Source organism: Dromiciops gliroides, chromosome 4 (assembly GCF_019393635.1).
Source record: "Dromiciops gliroides isolate mDroGli1 chromosome 4, mDroGli1.pri, whole genome shotgun sequence".
Classification (NCBI taxonomy): domain Eukaryota; kingdom Metazoa; phylum Chordata; class Mammalia; order Microbiotheria; family Microbiotheriidae; genus Dromiciops; species Dromiciops gliroides.
This window is the reverse complement of record NC_057864.1, coordinates 464334841-464351974: the sequence shown is the minus strand read 5'-3', so window position 1 is coordinate 464351974 and position 17134 is coordinate 464334841. Positions and strand designations below refer to the sequence as shown.

The 17134-nt window shown below is 40.3% G+C and overlaps 1 protein-coding gene across 3 annotated transcripts in view; it reads right to left on the bottom strand.

The window, feature by feature from the left end:
• GOSR1 (golgi SNAP receptor complex member 1) overlaps positions 1–17134 on the bottom strand; it is a 77869-nt gene that overhangs the window by 38573 nt on the left and 22162 nt on the right. For all 3 annotated transcript variants that reach the window (XM_044005085.1, XM_044005086.1, XM_044005084.1), the window contains 2 exons: positions 15890–15981; positions 2811–2885 (listed from right to left, as the gene is read on the bottom strand). In XM_044005085.1, the coding sequence (XP_043861020.1) occupies positions 2811–2885; positions 15890–15981 (167 nt within the window). The remainder of the gene's footprint in view (positions 1–2810; positions 2886–15889; positions 15982–17134) is intronic.

The window sequence follows — 17134 nt, the reverse complement described above, 5'->3', positions numbered from 1 at the left end:
CACAGATGTTACTATAATTCAAGACAATGAGACTTGACTATTGCTGAGACTAGATCTTAAGGTACCCAGAGATTGAGTTCATAATGATACCTAAAAAATTCTTTCAAACCCACAATCTTTCCCACAAAGTCCACATATTACATTATCATATTACAGACTCTGGAGTGAAATGACTTGCTCATAGTCACAATTACCAACCGAGGCAATATTCAAAATCAGGTCTCCTGACTGCAAGTACACCCCTGCCTTGCAAAAAAAACCACTAACAGAGATAAATAAAAGAGAGACAAATTAAGTTGTTGAGAACTCTCTCCACAGTATTTCCTCTTTGTGTGTTTTTAACAAAATAAGTTTCACGGTTTCAGCGTATTCTTCCATATTCTAGAAGAGGAGACTCCCAAATACCGCAACAAAGTAGAAACTGTTTTTTTGTTTTATTTACAGCAAAACCAGAGAGAACACACACACAGAGTATAGAAGTTGCCTTGCTATGAACTTTGAAGCAATATGCTAAAAACTCGGGAATTATTATTATTAATTCAGACACTTCCAATAAAAACTAACTTTTATTTCAGCACATGGCTACTGTCTATAATTTCAGGATCTGGTACACAAATAGCTAAATATGGATTTCTAGTTGTTGTGGGTTACTTGCAGAATCTTAACCCTAAATAAAGTAGCCACTATCTCACTCTAACACGATTCAACTCTAAGATTCAAATATAGTGCAAGGAAAAATAATTTTTAAAACAAAATTGTCACTGGCTCCAAAGCCTTATTTAATTTTAATTTCTTAATCCAATGCTCATTACAGGACTTGTTTTAAGGATTATATTTAGGTACAACAGGTTTAGTTTAAGCACAAGGCTAGGTAAAAATATCATTAGCAGGGGCAGCTAGGTGGAGCAATGGATAAAGCACCAGTCCTGGATTCAGGAGGACCTAAGTTCAAATCTGGCCTCAGACACTTGACACTTACTAAATGTATGACACTGGGCAAGTCACTTAACCCTCATTGCCCTGCCTCCCCCCCAAAAGGATATCATTAGCATATGTCTAAAGTAATTTTTCAAAGCGATGAAGTTTGAAGAATTTACCTCTATCTTTGCCAAATACATATGGTTCTTCTATTTCTCTTTTGTACAAAATGACATCATTCAATTACATAATAAAAATCTCATTACTCAAAAGGAATCATTCTCAACATCTGTGATGAAAAGTCACTGAAAAGGGACCATTCAGCCTCAGAAATTGCATCACAATTTGCACCACTGCTTAAGACTTTTACTTTCCAGAATGGTTTTTTGAAATGGAAGAAAAGAAAATCTCTTTTCTTCTCCCAAGTTCAAGATACTTCATGGAGACCCACCATGATGTAGCAGAAAACCTCTCTCTATCTGGAGTCAGGGAGTCTAAGTTCAAATCCCAGCTCTGTTGCTATCATTTAATACCTGTGTGGCCTCAAGCAAGACCCTTAAAATTCTCTGGGGCTCAGTTTCCCCATCTCAAAAATAAGGAGGCTGGAACCGATGGCCTGCAAAGTCCCTTCCTGATTTACACTTATTAGCTGTCTAATGTCCCTAGGTACTTCAGAGGAGATAAACCCAGGGATCAGATCAAAAGAGTTATTGTATAGCATTTTCTTCTTCCTGGAAGAAGACACTTTAAGGAAGTCTTCCTTGAGAGTCTTGCTCATTGTCCTATTATAAAATAGGTAAGTTATAAATGATATTTTCATTTACCCTTAGAGAAATGTAAGGTGTGTATATGTGTACATATGTGTGAGTTTAAAGAAGGACTCATCTACATTACACAGTAAAACAGATTTCGAGGTGGAAGCCAATCTCTTCCTTCCTTTCTCCTCCCCACAATTATTCCTATTTTAGTGATTACAACTTGGATCATTATTCTAGTAAAGTCATCACTTTGGCATTTCTTTCTAGCAATATTCAGTAATAGAATATCCAAAATTCAACAAACCCCTGGGACTAATGGACAGACTTCTGAATTATGTACATTCACAAGTTTTCTTCTAAACGTTCTTTATAACCATAAGAGAGATTTCAAATTCAATTCAATTGCTTTTAAACATTTAGTGCCTAGTATGTGCAAGGTTCCTTAGATTGAATGCACATACGATGCTCACCTTTTGTTTAAACAAAGTAAAATTTCACCGTAAGGATCTTCAATACAACTAGATCCACATTTACCTGTGACGACATTTCGATTCAGTAAACAAAGAAAGAACATCCACTACTTCCTTGTCCTCTTCCACGTAATAAAAAATTCCTTATTAGGGCCAGGAATTTGGAGAATAGTAAAAGAAATGGATGGAGGTGAGTGTGGATTTTAGATACTCTACCACATAGCATATTTTCTTATTAGGTTCTGAAACAAGCAGGATTTTTTTTTTTTTAAGTGAGGCAATTGGGGTTAAGTGACTTGCCCAGGGTCACACAGCTAGTAAGTGTTAAGTGTCTGAGGCTGCATTTGAACTCAGGTACTCCTGATTCCAGGGCCAGTGCTCTATCCACTGCGCCACCTAGCCACCCCAACAAGCAGGATTTTTACAAACTCTGCTATGCAGAACGTCCACCTACAGTTATAGCAACCTTGATCTAGAATTAAGGGGTCATTTAATCCAAATCCACCACTTTACAGAGAAGGAAACTGAAACTAAAGAGGCTACTTAATTTGTCCAGAGTCATACAGGTAATCGGTGTCACAGGAAGGATTTGAACTCAGGTCTTCTGACTCCAATTCAGCACTCTATGAAGTACACTTACGTTGGCTCATTTAAAACTACTTACTTCCGTAGGTGATCATGTTCTTTCAGAAATAATTCAGTTCTCCTATTGTTCACTCCAGAACCACTTTTATATGATCTGGGGGAGAAAGAAAAAAAAGTGTAAATGCATTCTGGCAGGCAAATTGGAAAGCAGTTGAGTGTCATTACTGGTCAGAATGTAGACTACACTTTCCCCCTAAATATAACTTGCATAAAATCTGAGGGCAGCCTATCAATTCCATTATTTTTCAGTGTATAATTGTGTGTGAATACACAGGATGTCCCCAAATTCTCAGTACCATAACATGCACTAAGAGTTTAGGAACACTTTGTTTTTGTGAGTGTAGGAAAGGGGCGTGTGTGAATTTTCTTTCAAAGAGATCCTTTTAGTAAACTGAGCTACACTTGGGAACAGTGTATAATCATGTCAACATGATAATTTACATGGGTATCGTTTGAGTCATGTGAATGAACATTTTGTTAAATGAACAACTAGTATTTTAACATTCATAATTTCCTCTTCAATACAGAATGAACTTTTACATAAATATCAATGTTTGCCTCTAGCACTGTTTGAGGAAAGTTAAAAACATCTTCTTCTGCCTTGTTTTGTTAAAAACATCTTCTTCTGCCTTGTTTTCCTGTCCCAAAACATTAATTTTTTCTTGCTACTGGCCAAACCCCTTGAAAGAACTGACTACACCCAATACTTCTATTTCCTCACCACCCATTCATTATATCTCCCCAATCACTTGCAAGTTGACTTTTGATCCCATCATTACCAAAACTACCCTCAAAAATAATCAATTGGGGCAGCTAGGTGGCGCAGTGGATAAAGCACCGGCCCTGGAGTCAGGAGTACCTGAGTTCAAATCCGGCCTCAGACACTTGACACTTACTAGCTGTGTGACCTTGGGCAAGTCACTTAACCCCAAATGCCTCACACCCCCCCCAACCCAACAACAAAAAAAATCAATAATCTCCAAGTTATCCAAATCAATCAGCTCTTTTCATTACTTAACCTTGGCTTCTGGGCAGTGTGCCATACTGCTAACCACCTCCTTCTCCTGGAAACTCCTACCCTGCTCAACTTCCAGGTTACCACTCCATCACTCTTACTACTTCTCTCTCCATTCCTCTTCCTGATCCTTTAAGGTCTGTCCCTCAAGGTGCAGTCTGTCTTCAATGCTCTCCTTCTCTATACTGTCTCCACTGGCAATGCCATTCGTTCTCACAGCTCCACTACTCTACCCTTATCTCTGGTGCCAGACCCCATAGGCCCCACAGCACTCAACTCAGATTCCAAAATCTAGGCCATGTCCCCCCAAATCTGCTCAATCTGACTTCATTCTGCCTGTCAACAGGATCATCATTTACCCAATCTCCCACATTTGCACTTCTCTCTCTCTTATCATTCATACCAAACTAGTGACTAAGTCTTACTGGCATTCCTTACTTTTGTCCTCTTCTCTATCCTCACTGTCACGACAATGCCCCAGGGCTTCATTAGCACCCACCTGAACTACTGCAGAAGGCTCCTAATAGATCATCTCAAGCCTGTCACTCCCAGCTCTTCAGTCCACTGGGGCCAAGCTCTTCCTTCTGATCGATCTACTCATGTTACTTCTCTGCTCAAAACCCCTCAGTGGCTCTGTGTGGACTACTAACTTAAATCCAAACACTTCTGCCTGCCATTCAAAACCTTCTAAGCCAACCTCACGCAGCCTCTCCACATACTCAATGCTGCAGTCCCAAAGGACTACTCACCATTCTCCACTTGCACATGCCCCACACCTCACATTTCCGGTGCTGTTCTCACTTCCTTCAGGAAGCCATCCTTCACCCTGCCTTCCAGGCCTTGGCTTGCTCCTCTCGTTCATTCATCATACATTATTTCATGTTATGGTTGTGTCACATCCTACTACTAGACTACAAGTTCTCTGAGGGCAAGGCCTAGCTAGGCCCTCTTTAAACTTTGTACCTAACTCTTTACACAGGAAGTGCTTTATATATGTTTGTTAGTAAGTTCCATCCCTATACTTCCCCCAAGAAGAGGTAATAATTTATATCACCAAGCATATAGCAAAGAAAGGAGGGAAAGATAAACAGAGTAGAAGCGAGTGGTGGGGGCAGCTAGGTGGTGCAGTGGATAAAGTACCAGCCTTGGATTCAGGACTGAGTTCAAATCTGGCCTCAGACACTTACTAGCTGTGTGACCCTGGGCAAGTCACTTAACCCCCATTACCCTGCCCCCCCCCCAAAAAAAAGCAAGTGGCCAAGAAAATTGTACTGTCTGTGAAATTTCATCAGAGGAATATGATACAGAAAGTACTATTCTATATCTATTTCTAGGACTTCTGGCAATGACAGCCAAGCTGTTGAGAAAACAGCCACAAATCTGGAGGGAGGTGGGGAGAAAGGCCTCTAAACATGAGGAATTTAACTGTCATAAAGCCTGTATGCTTTTCTCTCTGGGAAAGGAGTAGTTCTATCCTCAGGCTCTCGGGCCCAAGCTTAACAATTTATTCATGCAATACTTTTTCTTGTTCTATTTAATTTGGCTATCTTGACTGGCAAGCTCTCTCTCACCACCTACCCAACAGGAGCAAAAACTGAGAGGTGACATGGGGGGAACAGGAGCACAAAAGACCAACTGGTAACGTACACGCCAGTGGGATCACCGAGCAGAGCAGTCAGGCTTCCAAAGTCACTGTGGGCATCAATATATCTCAGAACCAATCTTCCTAACAACCCCATATCATCAAATCAGAGGTAAACGATGCTCAATCCTTGTTATTTACTGAACACCTCCTACCTAGGCTGCCCCCTAGATGCTGGGAAGAGAGGAACAGGTAGAGACAGTGACTAAGCCATGGCTGCTGCTTATACACTGCTACCATCCCCTGGATTCTCTCTCTACCTCTGAAGCACCTACTATGAGCACAGCTTGAAAGCTAAGAGAGGCCCTGCTCTCCAGGAGCTCCAATTCTAATGGAGGAAACAATGCAGATGGAAGGCATCAGCTGCCAGTCAGCTGGGAAAGGCCTCTGGTGCTTAGGTACAGCCAGAAAGCAAAGGCCGAGGCCTCTTCTAAAATGGCACCCCCCACCCCATTAAAGTGCTATTGATGTCTGATGCTGAGGGCAGTGGGAACAGTGCTTCCTTTCTAGGTCTTCAGCAGATGTGGCTGTAGTGTCTGCAGAGGCACGTGGGAAGCTACATGACCACAAGGGTTGGCTCCCAGGAGGATGCCAGAGGACATGGGCTGAAAGCTTGGCTATTCTTAAGGCACTTGGTTTAGGCTCCTGGGCTCTCTCCATTGGGGTGTGGAGGGAGATGGTGGCTGTGAGGGTGGGGGTGGGGCAGGTCTGACTTGCCAGGCCCACACTCTAGCCTCTCACTGGGGCTCTTACTGCTTCAGCCAGGCTGACCAGCCCACCCTGGGAGTGACAGCTGGTGGGAGGGCAGGCTCTTGTCCACAGCAGCTGCTTCCCTGGGCTTCTTCCTTCTCTGGACAACACTCCCCTCCCCCAAATATGTAACCTTCTCTTCTGCACTATAAACTTCCAGTTTCCCAGGTGGTTGGTATCTCCCTGCCAGTGATCTCAGGGGTGGGAAACCAGTCAGACCTGAATGAGGAGACTACCCTTCCTTTTAAAATAGCTGAGCTACCAGCAATACAATGGTCCAAGATAGTTCCAAAGGACTCATGATGGAAAATGCTCTCCATATAAAGCTGTGCATACCCTTTGACCCAGCAATACCACTATTAGGTCTGTATCCCAAGGAGATCATAGAAAAGGGAAAGGACCCACATGTTCAAAAATATTTATAGCTGCTCTTTTTGTGGTGGCAAGGAATTGGAAATTGACGGGTTGCCCATCAGTTGGGGAATGGCTGAACAAGTTGTGGCATATGAATGTAGTGGAATTCTATTGTGCTGTAAGAAACGACAAGCAGGAGGAGTTCAGAGAAACCTAGAAGGACTTGCATGAACTGATGATGAGTGAGATGAGCAGAACCAGAAGAACATTATACACAGTATCATCAACATTATGTGTTGATCAACTGTGATAGACTGGATTCTTCTCACCAATACAATGGTACAAGAAAGTTCCAGGACACTCATGATGGAAAAGGCTCTCCAAATCCAGAGGAAAAAAAAAAAAAGAACTGTGGAATATGGATGCTGATTGAACCATACTATTTCTTTTGTTTTTGGTGCTGTTGTTTTTCTATTTTGAGGTTTTTCCTTATTGCTCTGATTCTTCTCTTATAGCATGACTGATGCAGTAATATGTTTAATGTTGTTATGTATATGTATGTGTGTGTGTATATATATATATATATATATATATATATATATATATATATATATATATATATATATAAAACCTATATCGGATTGCCTGCTGTCTAGGGGAGGGAGGGAGGAAGAAAAATTTGAAAACTACAAAAAAAAAGAAAAAAAAAAGAAAAAGAAAATGCTCTCCAAATTCAGGAAAAAAGAACTGTGGAATCTAGATGCAGACTGAACCATACTATTTCTGCTGTTTTTTTTGTTCTTTTGTAAGGTTTTTTTTTTTCTTTTTGCTCTGATTCTTCTTTCACAGCATGACTAACGCAGAAAGATGTTTAATGTGACTGTACATATATAACTCATATCAGATTGCTTGCTGTCTTGGGGAGGGAGGAGGGAGAAAAATTTGAAACTAGCAATCTTATAGAAACAAATGTTGAAAAACTATGTCTACATGTAACTAGAAAATAAGATACTCTTATGATTTAAAAAAATAAAATAAAATAGCTGAGCTACTAGAAAAAATAATAACAAAATTCATCTGGAAGAACAAAAGGTAAAGAATATCAAGGGAACTAATGAAAAAAAAAATGCACACGAAGGTGGGCTAGCTGTACCAAATCTGAAGCTATACTATAAAGCAGCAGTCATCAAAACTACTTGGTACTGGCTAAGAAATAGAGTGGTGGATCAATGGAATAGGTTAGGCACAGGAGACAAAGAAGTAAATTGCTTTAGTAATGTACTGTTTGATAAACCCAAAGACTCCAGTTTCTGGGATAGGAACTCAGTATTTGACAAAAACTGCTGGGAAAACTGGAAGATAGTATGGCAGAAATTAGGCATAGACCAACATCTTACACCTTATACTAAAATAAGGTAAAAATGGGTACATGATTTAGACATAAAAGGTGATACCTTAGGTAAATTAGGAGAAGAAGGAATAATTTACCTCTCAGATCTATGGAGAGAAAAATTTATGACCAAACAAGAGATAAAAAATATTATGAAATGCAAAATGGATGATTTTGATTACAATAAATTAAAAAGGCTTTGTACAAATAGAAGCAATGCAGCCAAAATTAGAAGGGAAGCAGAAAGCTGGGAAACAATTTTTACAGCCAGTATTTCTGATGAAGGTCTCATTTCTAAAATATATAGGGAACTAAATCAAATTTATAAGAATGCAAGTCATTCCCCAATTGAGAAGTGGTCAAAGGACATAAACAGGCAATTTTCAGATGAAGAAATCAAAGCTATCTATTGCCATATGAAAAATTGCTCTAAATCACTTGATTAGAAAAATGCAAATTAAAACAACTCTGAGGTACCACCTCACACCTATCAGATTGGCTAATATGACAAAAAAGGGAAATAATAAATGTTGGAGAAGCTGTGGAAAAATTGGAACACTAATGCATTGTTGGTAAAGTTGTGAACTAATGCAACCATTCTGGAGAGCAATTTGGAACTATGCCTAGAGGGCTATGGGACCTTTGACCCAGTAATACTACTATTTGGTCTGTATTCCAAAGAGAGCACAAGAAAGGGAAAAGGACCTACATATTTCTAGCAACTCTCTTTGTGGTGGCAAAGAATTGGAAATTGAGGGAATGCCCATCAGTTGGGGAATGGCTGAACAAGTTGTGGTATATGAATGTCATGGAATACTATTGTGCTGTAAGAAATGATGAAGAAGAAGAAAAAAAAAGAAATGATAAGCAGGCATATTTCAGAAAAACCTAGAAAGACTTAAGTGGGCTGATGCTGAGCAAAGTGAGCAGAACCAGGAGAACATTGTACACAGTGACAGCAACATTGTGCGATGATCAACTGTGATAGACTTAGCTCTTCTCAGCAATACAATGATCCAAAACAATTCCAAAGAACTCATGATGGAAAATGTTCTCCACATCCAGAAAAAAGAACTGTGGATTCTGAATGCAGATTGAACCATACTAAGAGTATGGTACTTTTGGTTTTGCTTTTTCTTTTTTGAGGTTTTTCCCTTTTGTTTTGATTCTTCTTTCACAACATGACTAATGTAGAAATGTGTTTAATGTGATTGTGTGTGTGTGTATATCTATATGTAAAAGATATATAAAACATATATCAGATTGCTTTCTATCTTGGGGAGGTGGGAGGGAAAAAAATTTGGAACTAAAAATGTTGAAAACTACCTTTATATGTAACTGGAAAATAATAAAATACTTTTATGATTTAAGAAAAAAATAGCTGAGCTGCTCCAATGAGAGAGCTGAAATGACCCCTACACTTAGGGAGCTACCCTGAAACAGACTCAGGGCCACCAGGACCTGAAGGCCAACATATACAAGGCTCCCGAGCAACATCCTTGATTATATTCCCTCCTTGCCCCTTGCCAGTCCTGGCGTCGGTGTGAGGGGGCTGCACTTATTTAGAGGTATAAACCCCGTATAAGAAGGAAAGGTGGGCTGCTCAACTATCCCTGCCCTTGGCTCCCTTAGGGAGTCACATATGAAGTCATGTGGCCTTACAGTTGTGATAAAATAATGGGAACCTAAAATACTGGGCCTAAACCACACGGTTTAGGCCATCCTTTAAACAAGACACAAAAAAAGGGGCTGACTGCTTTTAGCACTGACTGGCTCATCTAATCCTTCTAAGAAGCTCTTTAGTCCCCAGCAGCAGGCTTTGTCAGGCACTGTGGGAGATGCTAGTTACAAAGACAAGAATGAAAGTAGCCCCTGACCTCCGGCTTAGGGGCAAGTCAATGCAAACAATTTCAGAGGGAGTGGGGAGAAGCACTAACAACTGGAAGGATCAGGAAAAGCCTTGGGCCTTGGAAGAAGCTAGAGAGTTCCAAAGATGGAGATGAGAAAGCGTAGGCAGAGGGAACAATGTCCCGCATATAGAACAGTAAGCAGGCCAGTGTGGCTAAACACAGACTGGATGAGGGGTGGGCTGAGAAATCAGGCTGGAGAGATGGGTCCGAGCCATACTGGGAAGGCCTTCACAGGCCAAACAGGGACAACAACTGCGATGAAAATTCAAAGAAGGAAGAAACCACATGAGGCCAAGGAGTCCTTCAAAACTCTGAGAGAGCCAGGGTCACGTTCAGCTCTGGGTACCACATTTCAGAGAGAGAAGACATAGCCTTTTTTCTTCTTTATCAGACCTGTGATTTCAAGAGTGTAGGGAGTCTTCAGTAGGGAATGTCCTCTATCAACACAGATGAGTATGTGCTCTGCAACCTACAGTCTTAAGAGTTCCAAGATCATACAGCTGGTGCCTCCAGTCTGAGGTAAGACTTGAATTCAGGTCTTCCCAATTCCAAGGCAGAAAGAAAGAATGGCAAAAGCCAAGACAGAAAGAAAGGGGTATGTTTAGGGAACCACAAATCAGTTTGGGGCAGTGAGAGATCATACCACGAAGATAACCTGGCAGAGTGGAAAGAATGCTGGATACACAATGTATCAATAATCAAAGGATATGAACAATTTCCCAGAGAAAGAGCACAAACTATTAAAAATAACTTGAAAAGAAGTTCATCTTTTAACAGATACAAATTAAAATAACTTTGAAGAACTCCCAAATGAAACTGGCAAAAATAAGCAAAAGCAACAAAACCGAAGTCTAGAAAAGCAGGAAGAGGCTGATGGACACACCGACTCAGAGCCTTTTTTGGACAGAAATCTGACCATGCACAAGGAAAGTTACAGTGAAAAAGAATGACCCCCTTTGGCCCATTAATTCCACTGTTGGGAATATATCCTAAAAGTCAGAGCAAAAACAATCCCCTTCCACTACCACCCCCCAAAACCCTGTATGTTCTTATACAGAGGAGTGGTCAAATAAGGAAAATATATTTCTATGGAATCTCTCCGATAAGGGCTTTAGTATCCAAATATATAGCCCACTAAGAGAAACGTGTATTTGTTCAACCAAAGGCCATCCTTTAAGAGACAAGTGGTCAAAGGATACAAACAGCTCCTGAGGAACTGCAAACTATTGAACAATGATCAACTGTAAATAACTTAGTTCTTCTCAGCAATACAATGATCCAAGACAATTCCAAAGGACTCTCAATGAAAAATGTTATCCCCCTCCAGAGAAAGAACTGAAGGACTCTGAATGCAGACTGAAGCAAACCATTTTCACTTTCTTTATATTTCTCATGGGTTGGTGTTTTTTGTCCGTTTCATTTTTCAACATGACTAATATGAAACTATGTTTTGCATGATTGCACATGAATAACTATATCTAATTGCTTACCATCTCAGGGAGAGGGAAGAGAAGGGAGAGAGGGAAAAATGAATGTTAACAATTGTCTTTACATGTAATTGGGGGAAAAAGTTATTATTCAAAAAAAAAAAAAAAGAAAAAGAACTGCAAACTATTAATGACTGTGAAAGAATGCTCCACGTCACTAACAACAGGTTTCACCTAGCACCTTGCAAAATGGCTAAAACAAAAGACAAGAATAGTTCAAGTTGGAGGAGTTTTAGGAAGTTACACATACTAATGCACTGTCTCTAAAGCTATGAATGAGTACATTCATTACAGAAAGCAATTTGGAAGGATGCTAATAAAGAGGCTGATGTGTTCTTCCTGAGACCATAATTCGAGGCATCATTAATAAAAAGGAAGGCTTCGGGTGGTGCAGTAGATAAAGCACAGGCCCTGGATTCAGGAGGATCTGAGTTCAAATCCAGCCTCAGACACTTGACACTTACTAGCTGTGTGACCCTGGGCAAGTCACTTAACCCTCATTGCCCCATAGCAAAAAAAAAAAAAAAAAAAAAAAAAAAAAAAAGGAAGGCTCTAAGTATACCAAAACACTGATAAGCAGCACCTTTTGTGGTAATGAAGAACTGGAAACAAAGATGATGCCCATTGCTTGGGGACTGGCTAAACAAATTGCATGGAATGGAATACGGCTGGGCTGTAAGAAACAAAGAACATGATGGACCCAAAGGAGCACAGTCCAAATGAACTGATGAAGAGTGAAGTAAGCAAAACCAAGAAAATATGTACAAGGACGAGAACTGTGGCCACAAAATCATCAAAACTAAATGATGAGAAATTTAGCCTTAAATTTGGACTTAAAGAAAAAATATAAGAACATCTTCCTCTACTTCTTTGCAGAGGTGGGGGTGGGTGGGGGAGAGCATCTACCACAGATGTGTAACAGTGCATATAAAATCAGATTTTAAAAAATGTATAGAACAGTTCTGTATAATTTTTTTCTTCTTTTTAAAAAATTCTTTGTTAGAAGGGAGAGCTCTCTGGGAGAGGAGAGGAGGAAGAATACAAGGATAAATCTGGATGACATAAGAACAAAAGATATCAATAAAAAAAATTTTAGTTATCTATTCAAAGATTTTCAGAGCATGTTAAATATAACTGAAAAACAAAACAAAAAATTCTTATAAACAATGTAAATCTTCTTTTCCTTTCAACTTGTAATTTCCAAACCCTAATACTGCTTCCCAAGGTTAGGCCCTCTCTCTTCTCCACTTTAGTGATCTATTTCCTCCCCACAGACGTAACAACCATTATCATAGAGACAGCTCCCAAGCTCTATCTATTGCCCTGACCTTTCTCTTGTGCTCCATAATCACATATCCTCTACCTGGGTGTCCCATTAGTACCTCATATACCTCATTATACTCCCAACTGAGTTCTCTACTGGTATCCTAAAGAAGGCTTCTGGACACACTGGGTAGACCAACTTATGGGAGGGCATAAACAGGAGTTGCACAGAATAGGCAAGCATGGATGAGTTGGGATCATCATCAGAGGGAGAGCCATTCACATCAGTGGCATCACAGATGCACTTAGGTATTATTTCCTGAGGTGCTCAGTCTTGTTCTCTGTACCCTCAGCATTCTTTTTTTTTTGGTGAGGAATTGGAGTTAAGTGATGTCATGGGGCACAAAGCACCCCAGAAGTTCTCTGGGGCACACCGAGGAATCTTCTCCTTGAGAAACTAAACCAGAGGACAGATAACGCCTAGAGAGATAAACTGAACCAAATCAGACTGAGATAGCTTGGGATTCCTACCCTTCATTCTGGTCTCCCTTACCCTGGGGAGATAAATTTGGGTGTAGCTGCAGCCTTTCTGTTCGGAAGAGGGATCCGTAGCCACCCCTCACCCAATTCCTCTAGTCACTACCAGTGGGGGATGGTCCTCCACTCCTCACCCAATTCCCCCAGCTACCACCAGTGGGGGACGGTCCTCTCTCACTAAAGGAACTTTTCACGGGCAGATGGTCCACCCCCATCAGTCTTCTATAAAAGTACCTTCCAGTCTCCTGTTCAAGGAGATTTGGTACCTCTGAGCCATGTGCTTTATGCCAAATCTCTCCATGGAAAGTCCAAGGATTTCTTTCATGGTTTCCCTCCCCCCACCCTTCCCTTCCCTTGCTCCTAAATAAACTGCCACCTTATTCTAACTACTTTTGTGTGCAAGAGGGTGTAATTCTTTAAAGAGGAATTCCCAAGAACCCCAACCCGTACCCTATTTTCCCACCATAACAGTGACTTGCCCAGGGTCACACAGCTAGTAAGTGTCAAGTGTCTGAGGCTGGATTTGAACTCAGGTCCTCCTGACTCCAGGGCCAGTGCTCTATCCACTGCACCCCCTAGCTGCCCCTACCCTGAGCATTCTTAACAAACATTTGTTGAAGCTGATACTTTTGAAATATTATAGAGTAGTTTAAAGAGAGAAAGGACTAAAAGGAAGGCTATTGGGGAGGCTATTGGAAGAGTCTCAGCAAAGGGAACAAAGGTCTGACCTGAACAAGTATGGGGGAAGGGGCTGGGAGTGGGAGTGAGAATGAAAGGAGACACATGCAAGAAAGGTTTTAGAGAGCAAATCAATTAGATTTGACCACTCAGTGTATAAGGGGTGAGGGGATGACTAGGAAAATAGTGGTAATATTCTAATAGAATCTGGGATGTCAGGAAGAGAAATGCATATAACGACAAAGCTTGGCTTCAATCTATTGCATTTGAGGAGCTAGTGGGTTATTCAAGTGGAGATGTCCCATTACAAAGAAAGGAATGCTCCTCTAGAAACTGGAAATAAGATGGAGAAGTAGCCTAAATACAGAAGCAACAATTACAAAAGTAATAACCATGGGAGTGGCTGAGGTCATCAAGAATGGGAATGTGGAAAGGCAAAGAAGCATGTAACACTTTTACAAAGATTCTTATCTTAATGCTTGATTTAAAAAAAAAAAAAAGCTTGGCCAAATTAAAGGGTTAGCTTCAGTTACCTGAAAAATTCACTCAATGAAAACAAATACTCTTCAAACTATTCCCATCCTGCTCTCATGCTGTAATTCATATTATTCCTTATGAAAGCTCTCTGAGTGTAAGTGGTCTCCTCTACATTCCCCTAATTCCTAAATTCTTCCTGCTGAGCTCCAATCTCCAAACCCTTCTTTTACAAGCTCCTTCCTCTGAACATCTACAGCACTGTTTCAAATGCTCGCACATATTGGCACACTTATTTATGTACACCTATTTGCATATGGGTACACCCCACCACCTCCCCCTTTCTGAGGTGTCTTTCCAAATTAGCCCCTCAAGGGTCTAGCATGCCTTTCCATTCCCCAGAAACTAGTACAAAAGAAGCTTCCAAATATTTGTAGTTAATGATGATAATAATTGAGGAGTTCTTCTATTAGGGCCTGAAAGCTGCTGAATCAGAGCAGCTCCTAGAAATACCAAAGAGGGCAGAGGAAATGCCTTTCCATATTCACTCTGCATTTCCTTTCTTTTAGAGAGCCCCATGGGGGCAGCTAGATGGCGCAGTGGATAGAGCACTGGCCCTGGATTCAGGAGGACCTGAGTTCAAATCCCACCTCAGACACTTGACACTTACTAGCTGTGTGACCCTGGGCAAGTCACTTAACCCCAATTGCCCAGCAAAAAAAAAAACAAAAAAAAGAAAAAAAAAATAGAGAGCCCCATGAAAAGTGCTAAAGAAATATTCTACTTGGGTGTAATTTTGTCTATAAATCACTTCTCATGTGTCTTAGTTTCCTAGTCTGGGTCCATTATTAGAAAAGAACAAAAGAACGCTAGCATTCTTTGAGACTCTGAGTTGGTATTCTCGCTAATTAACTGCTACCAAATGAGTAAGTCCCAAGCAGAGAATGGGACTTTGGGCTTGGGTTATACAGAAGCAGATCCTAATCTATGGAATAATACAGCAATGCTTTCCCCAAAAAACCCTATTCTATTCTACCATATACCTATGACACTGATCATGTGAGAAGGGCTCCCTAGAAGATATTAATCGTTCTAACTAAAATCATCAGATCTGCAGCTTACTTGAAATGATTAGCACACACTTGTCAGTGCTAACTAGAGAAAAGATATCAGAGGTCCTCTCTGTCCTCAACAGGTACAGCTGCTGAAAATAGCTATCCTTATTAATACAAGGAATGGACAAGATAAAAAAAGCAATAGGTAGCAATTTCTCTTAAAAGATCTACTGTGGGAAAATGTGTGACAAAAGAACAAGGCTAATGAAGGTTCCAGTCTCCTATCTGGCCAGCTACCTATTCCTTGTTTAAGCTTCTTGACAAAAAGCATTTCCACTAATGCAATTAAGTCTCCCCAAGCTATATGCATAAAGACACACTGTTATATTATCATAATGTGTATTCCACTAACATGCTGAATCCAAAATTCACCTGAAGGTTCTCTTTGAATTTCTAAATTGGATTAACGGTTGCTTTGTGTTTTCGTTACATAAATTGATAAACTTGATAAATATTCATAAAAAAATACAAAGAATGACTTACTCAATATCCTTTTGTACCGATCCCAAGAGGTTCTCTCTTTCCCGTATTGCCAAAAAGTTTGCTTTGGTTTTATTAAATTCATGTGTGTAATCCTGTAATAGAGCAACATAATATTCCCACATAAAACAGTTTCTGTGCTTCAATAAAATTCTGAGTTTCTGTCAAAGAAGCTATTTAAGTAACAAGATTTCAAACTATGACAAGGAGCAAGAATCATCCAGTGAAGTAACACTTACAAAATGATTTCATTAAATGTAAAAGCTGCGGGGCAGCTTGGTGGTACAGTGCATAGAGCACTGGCCCTGGAGTCAGGAAGACCTGAGTTCAAATCTGGCCTCAGACACTTAACACTTACTAGCTGTGTGACCCTGGGCAAGTCACTTAACCCCCATTGCCCCACCAAAAAAAAAAAAAAGTTTAAAAACATGTAAAAGCTGTTCTCAGAACTCTACAAACTAGAGGATTGTGCTGCTCCAGAGGACCCCAAGAATGGTACAGAAGAGCTTTGTACTATAAAAAACGACTGTAATTGGCATTTACCTTCAAGAATCACAGAACTGCACAATTTCAAAGGTGGAAGAGACTTCCCCAGCCATCCAGTCTAATGGTATGCAAAGGAATGCCCTTTCCAACACATTCAACAAGCAGTTACCCAATCTTTGCCTGAAGACCTGCAACGGGGGAGAATGCCTAACTGCTCAAGTGTCCCTTTCCACTTTGGAGCAGCTCTGGTAGAAGCTATTGGTAAGAGTACATTATGGTTTTTTGGTTTTTGGTGTTTTTTTTTAGTGAGGCAATTGGGGTTAAGTGACTTGCCCAGGGTCACACAGCTAGTAAGTGTTAAGCGTCTGAGGCCAGATTTGAACTCAGGTCTTCCTGACTCCAGGGCCGGTGCTCTATCCACTGCGCCATCTAGCTGCCCCATTATGATTTTTTAAAATAGTATTTATTCTGAGAGAACACAACTGATACTCTATAGCAACAGGTGATGAGAAGACAAACCTTAAAAACACATATTTGTTTATGTTAATAATAAAAACAAGATTTAAAAAAATAAATTACACAGGTGAATAGTTCCTAAATCCATCACATTTGAAAAGTTTGATAGAAATTTTAGAAAGTAATATTCTGGGGGCAAGAAAGGAGCAAGGGCCACATATCACTAGATTTCCTATTCCTTTGTCAGCCATACTTAATGCAGTAAGTTTTCTCTTTCCTTAGAACAGGCCCAGTTATGAAAGAAAA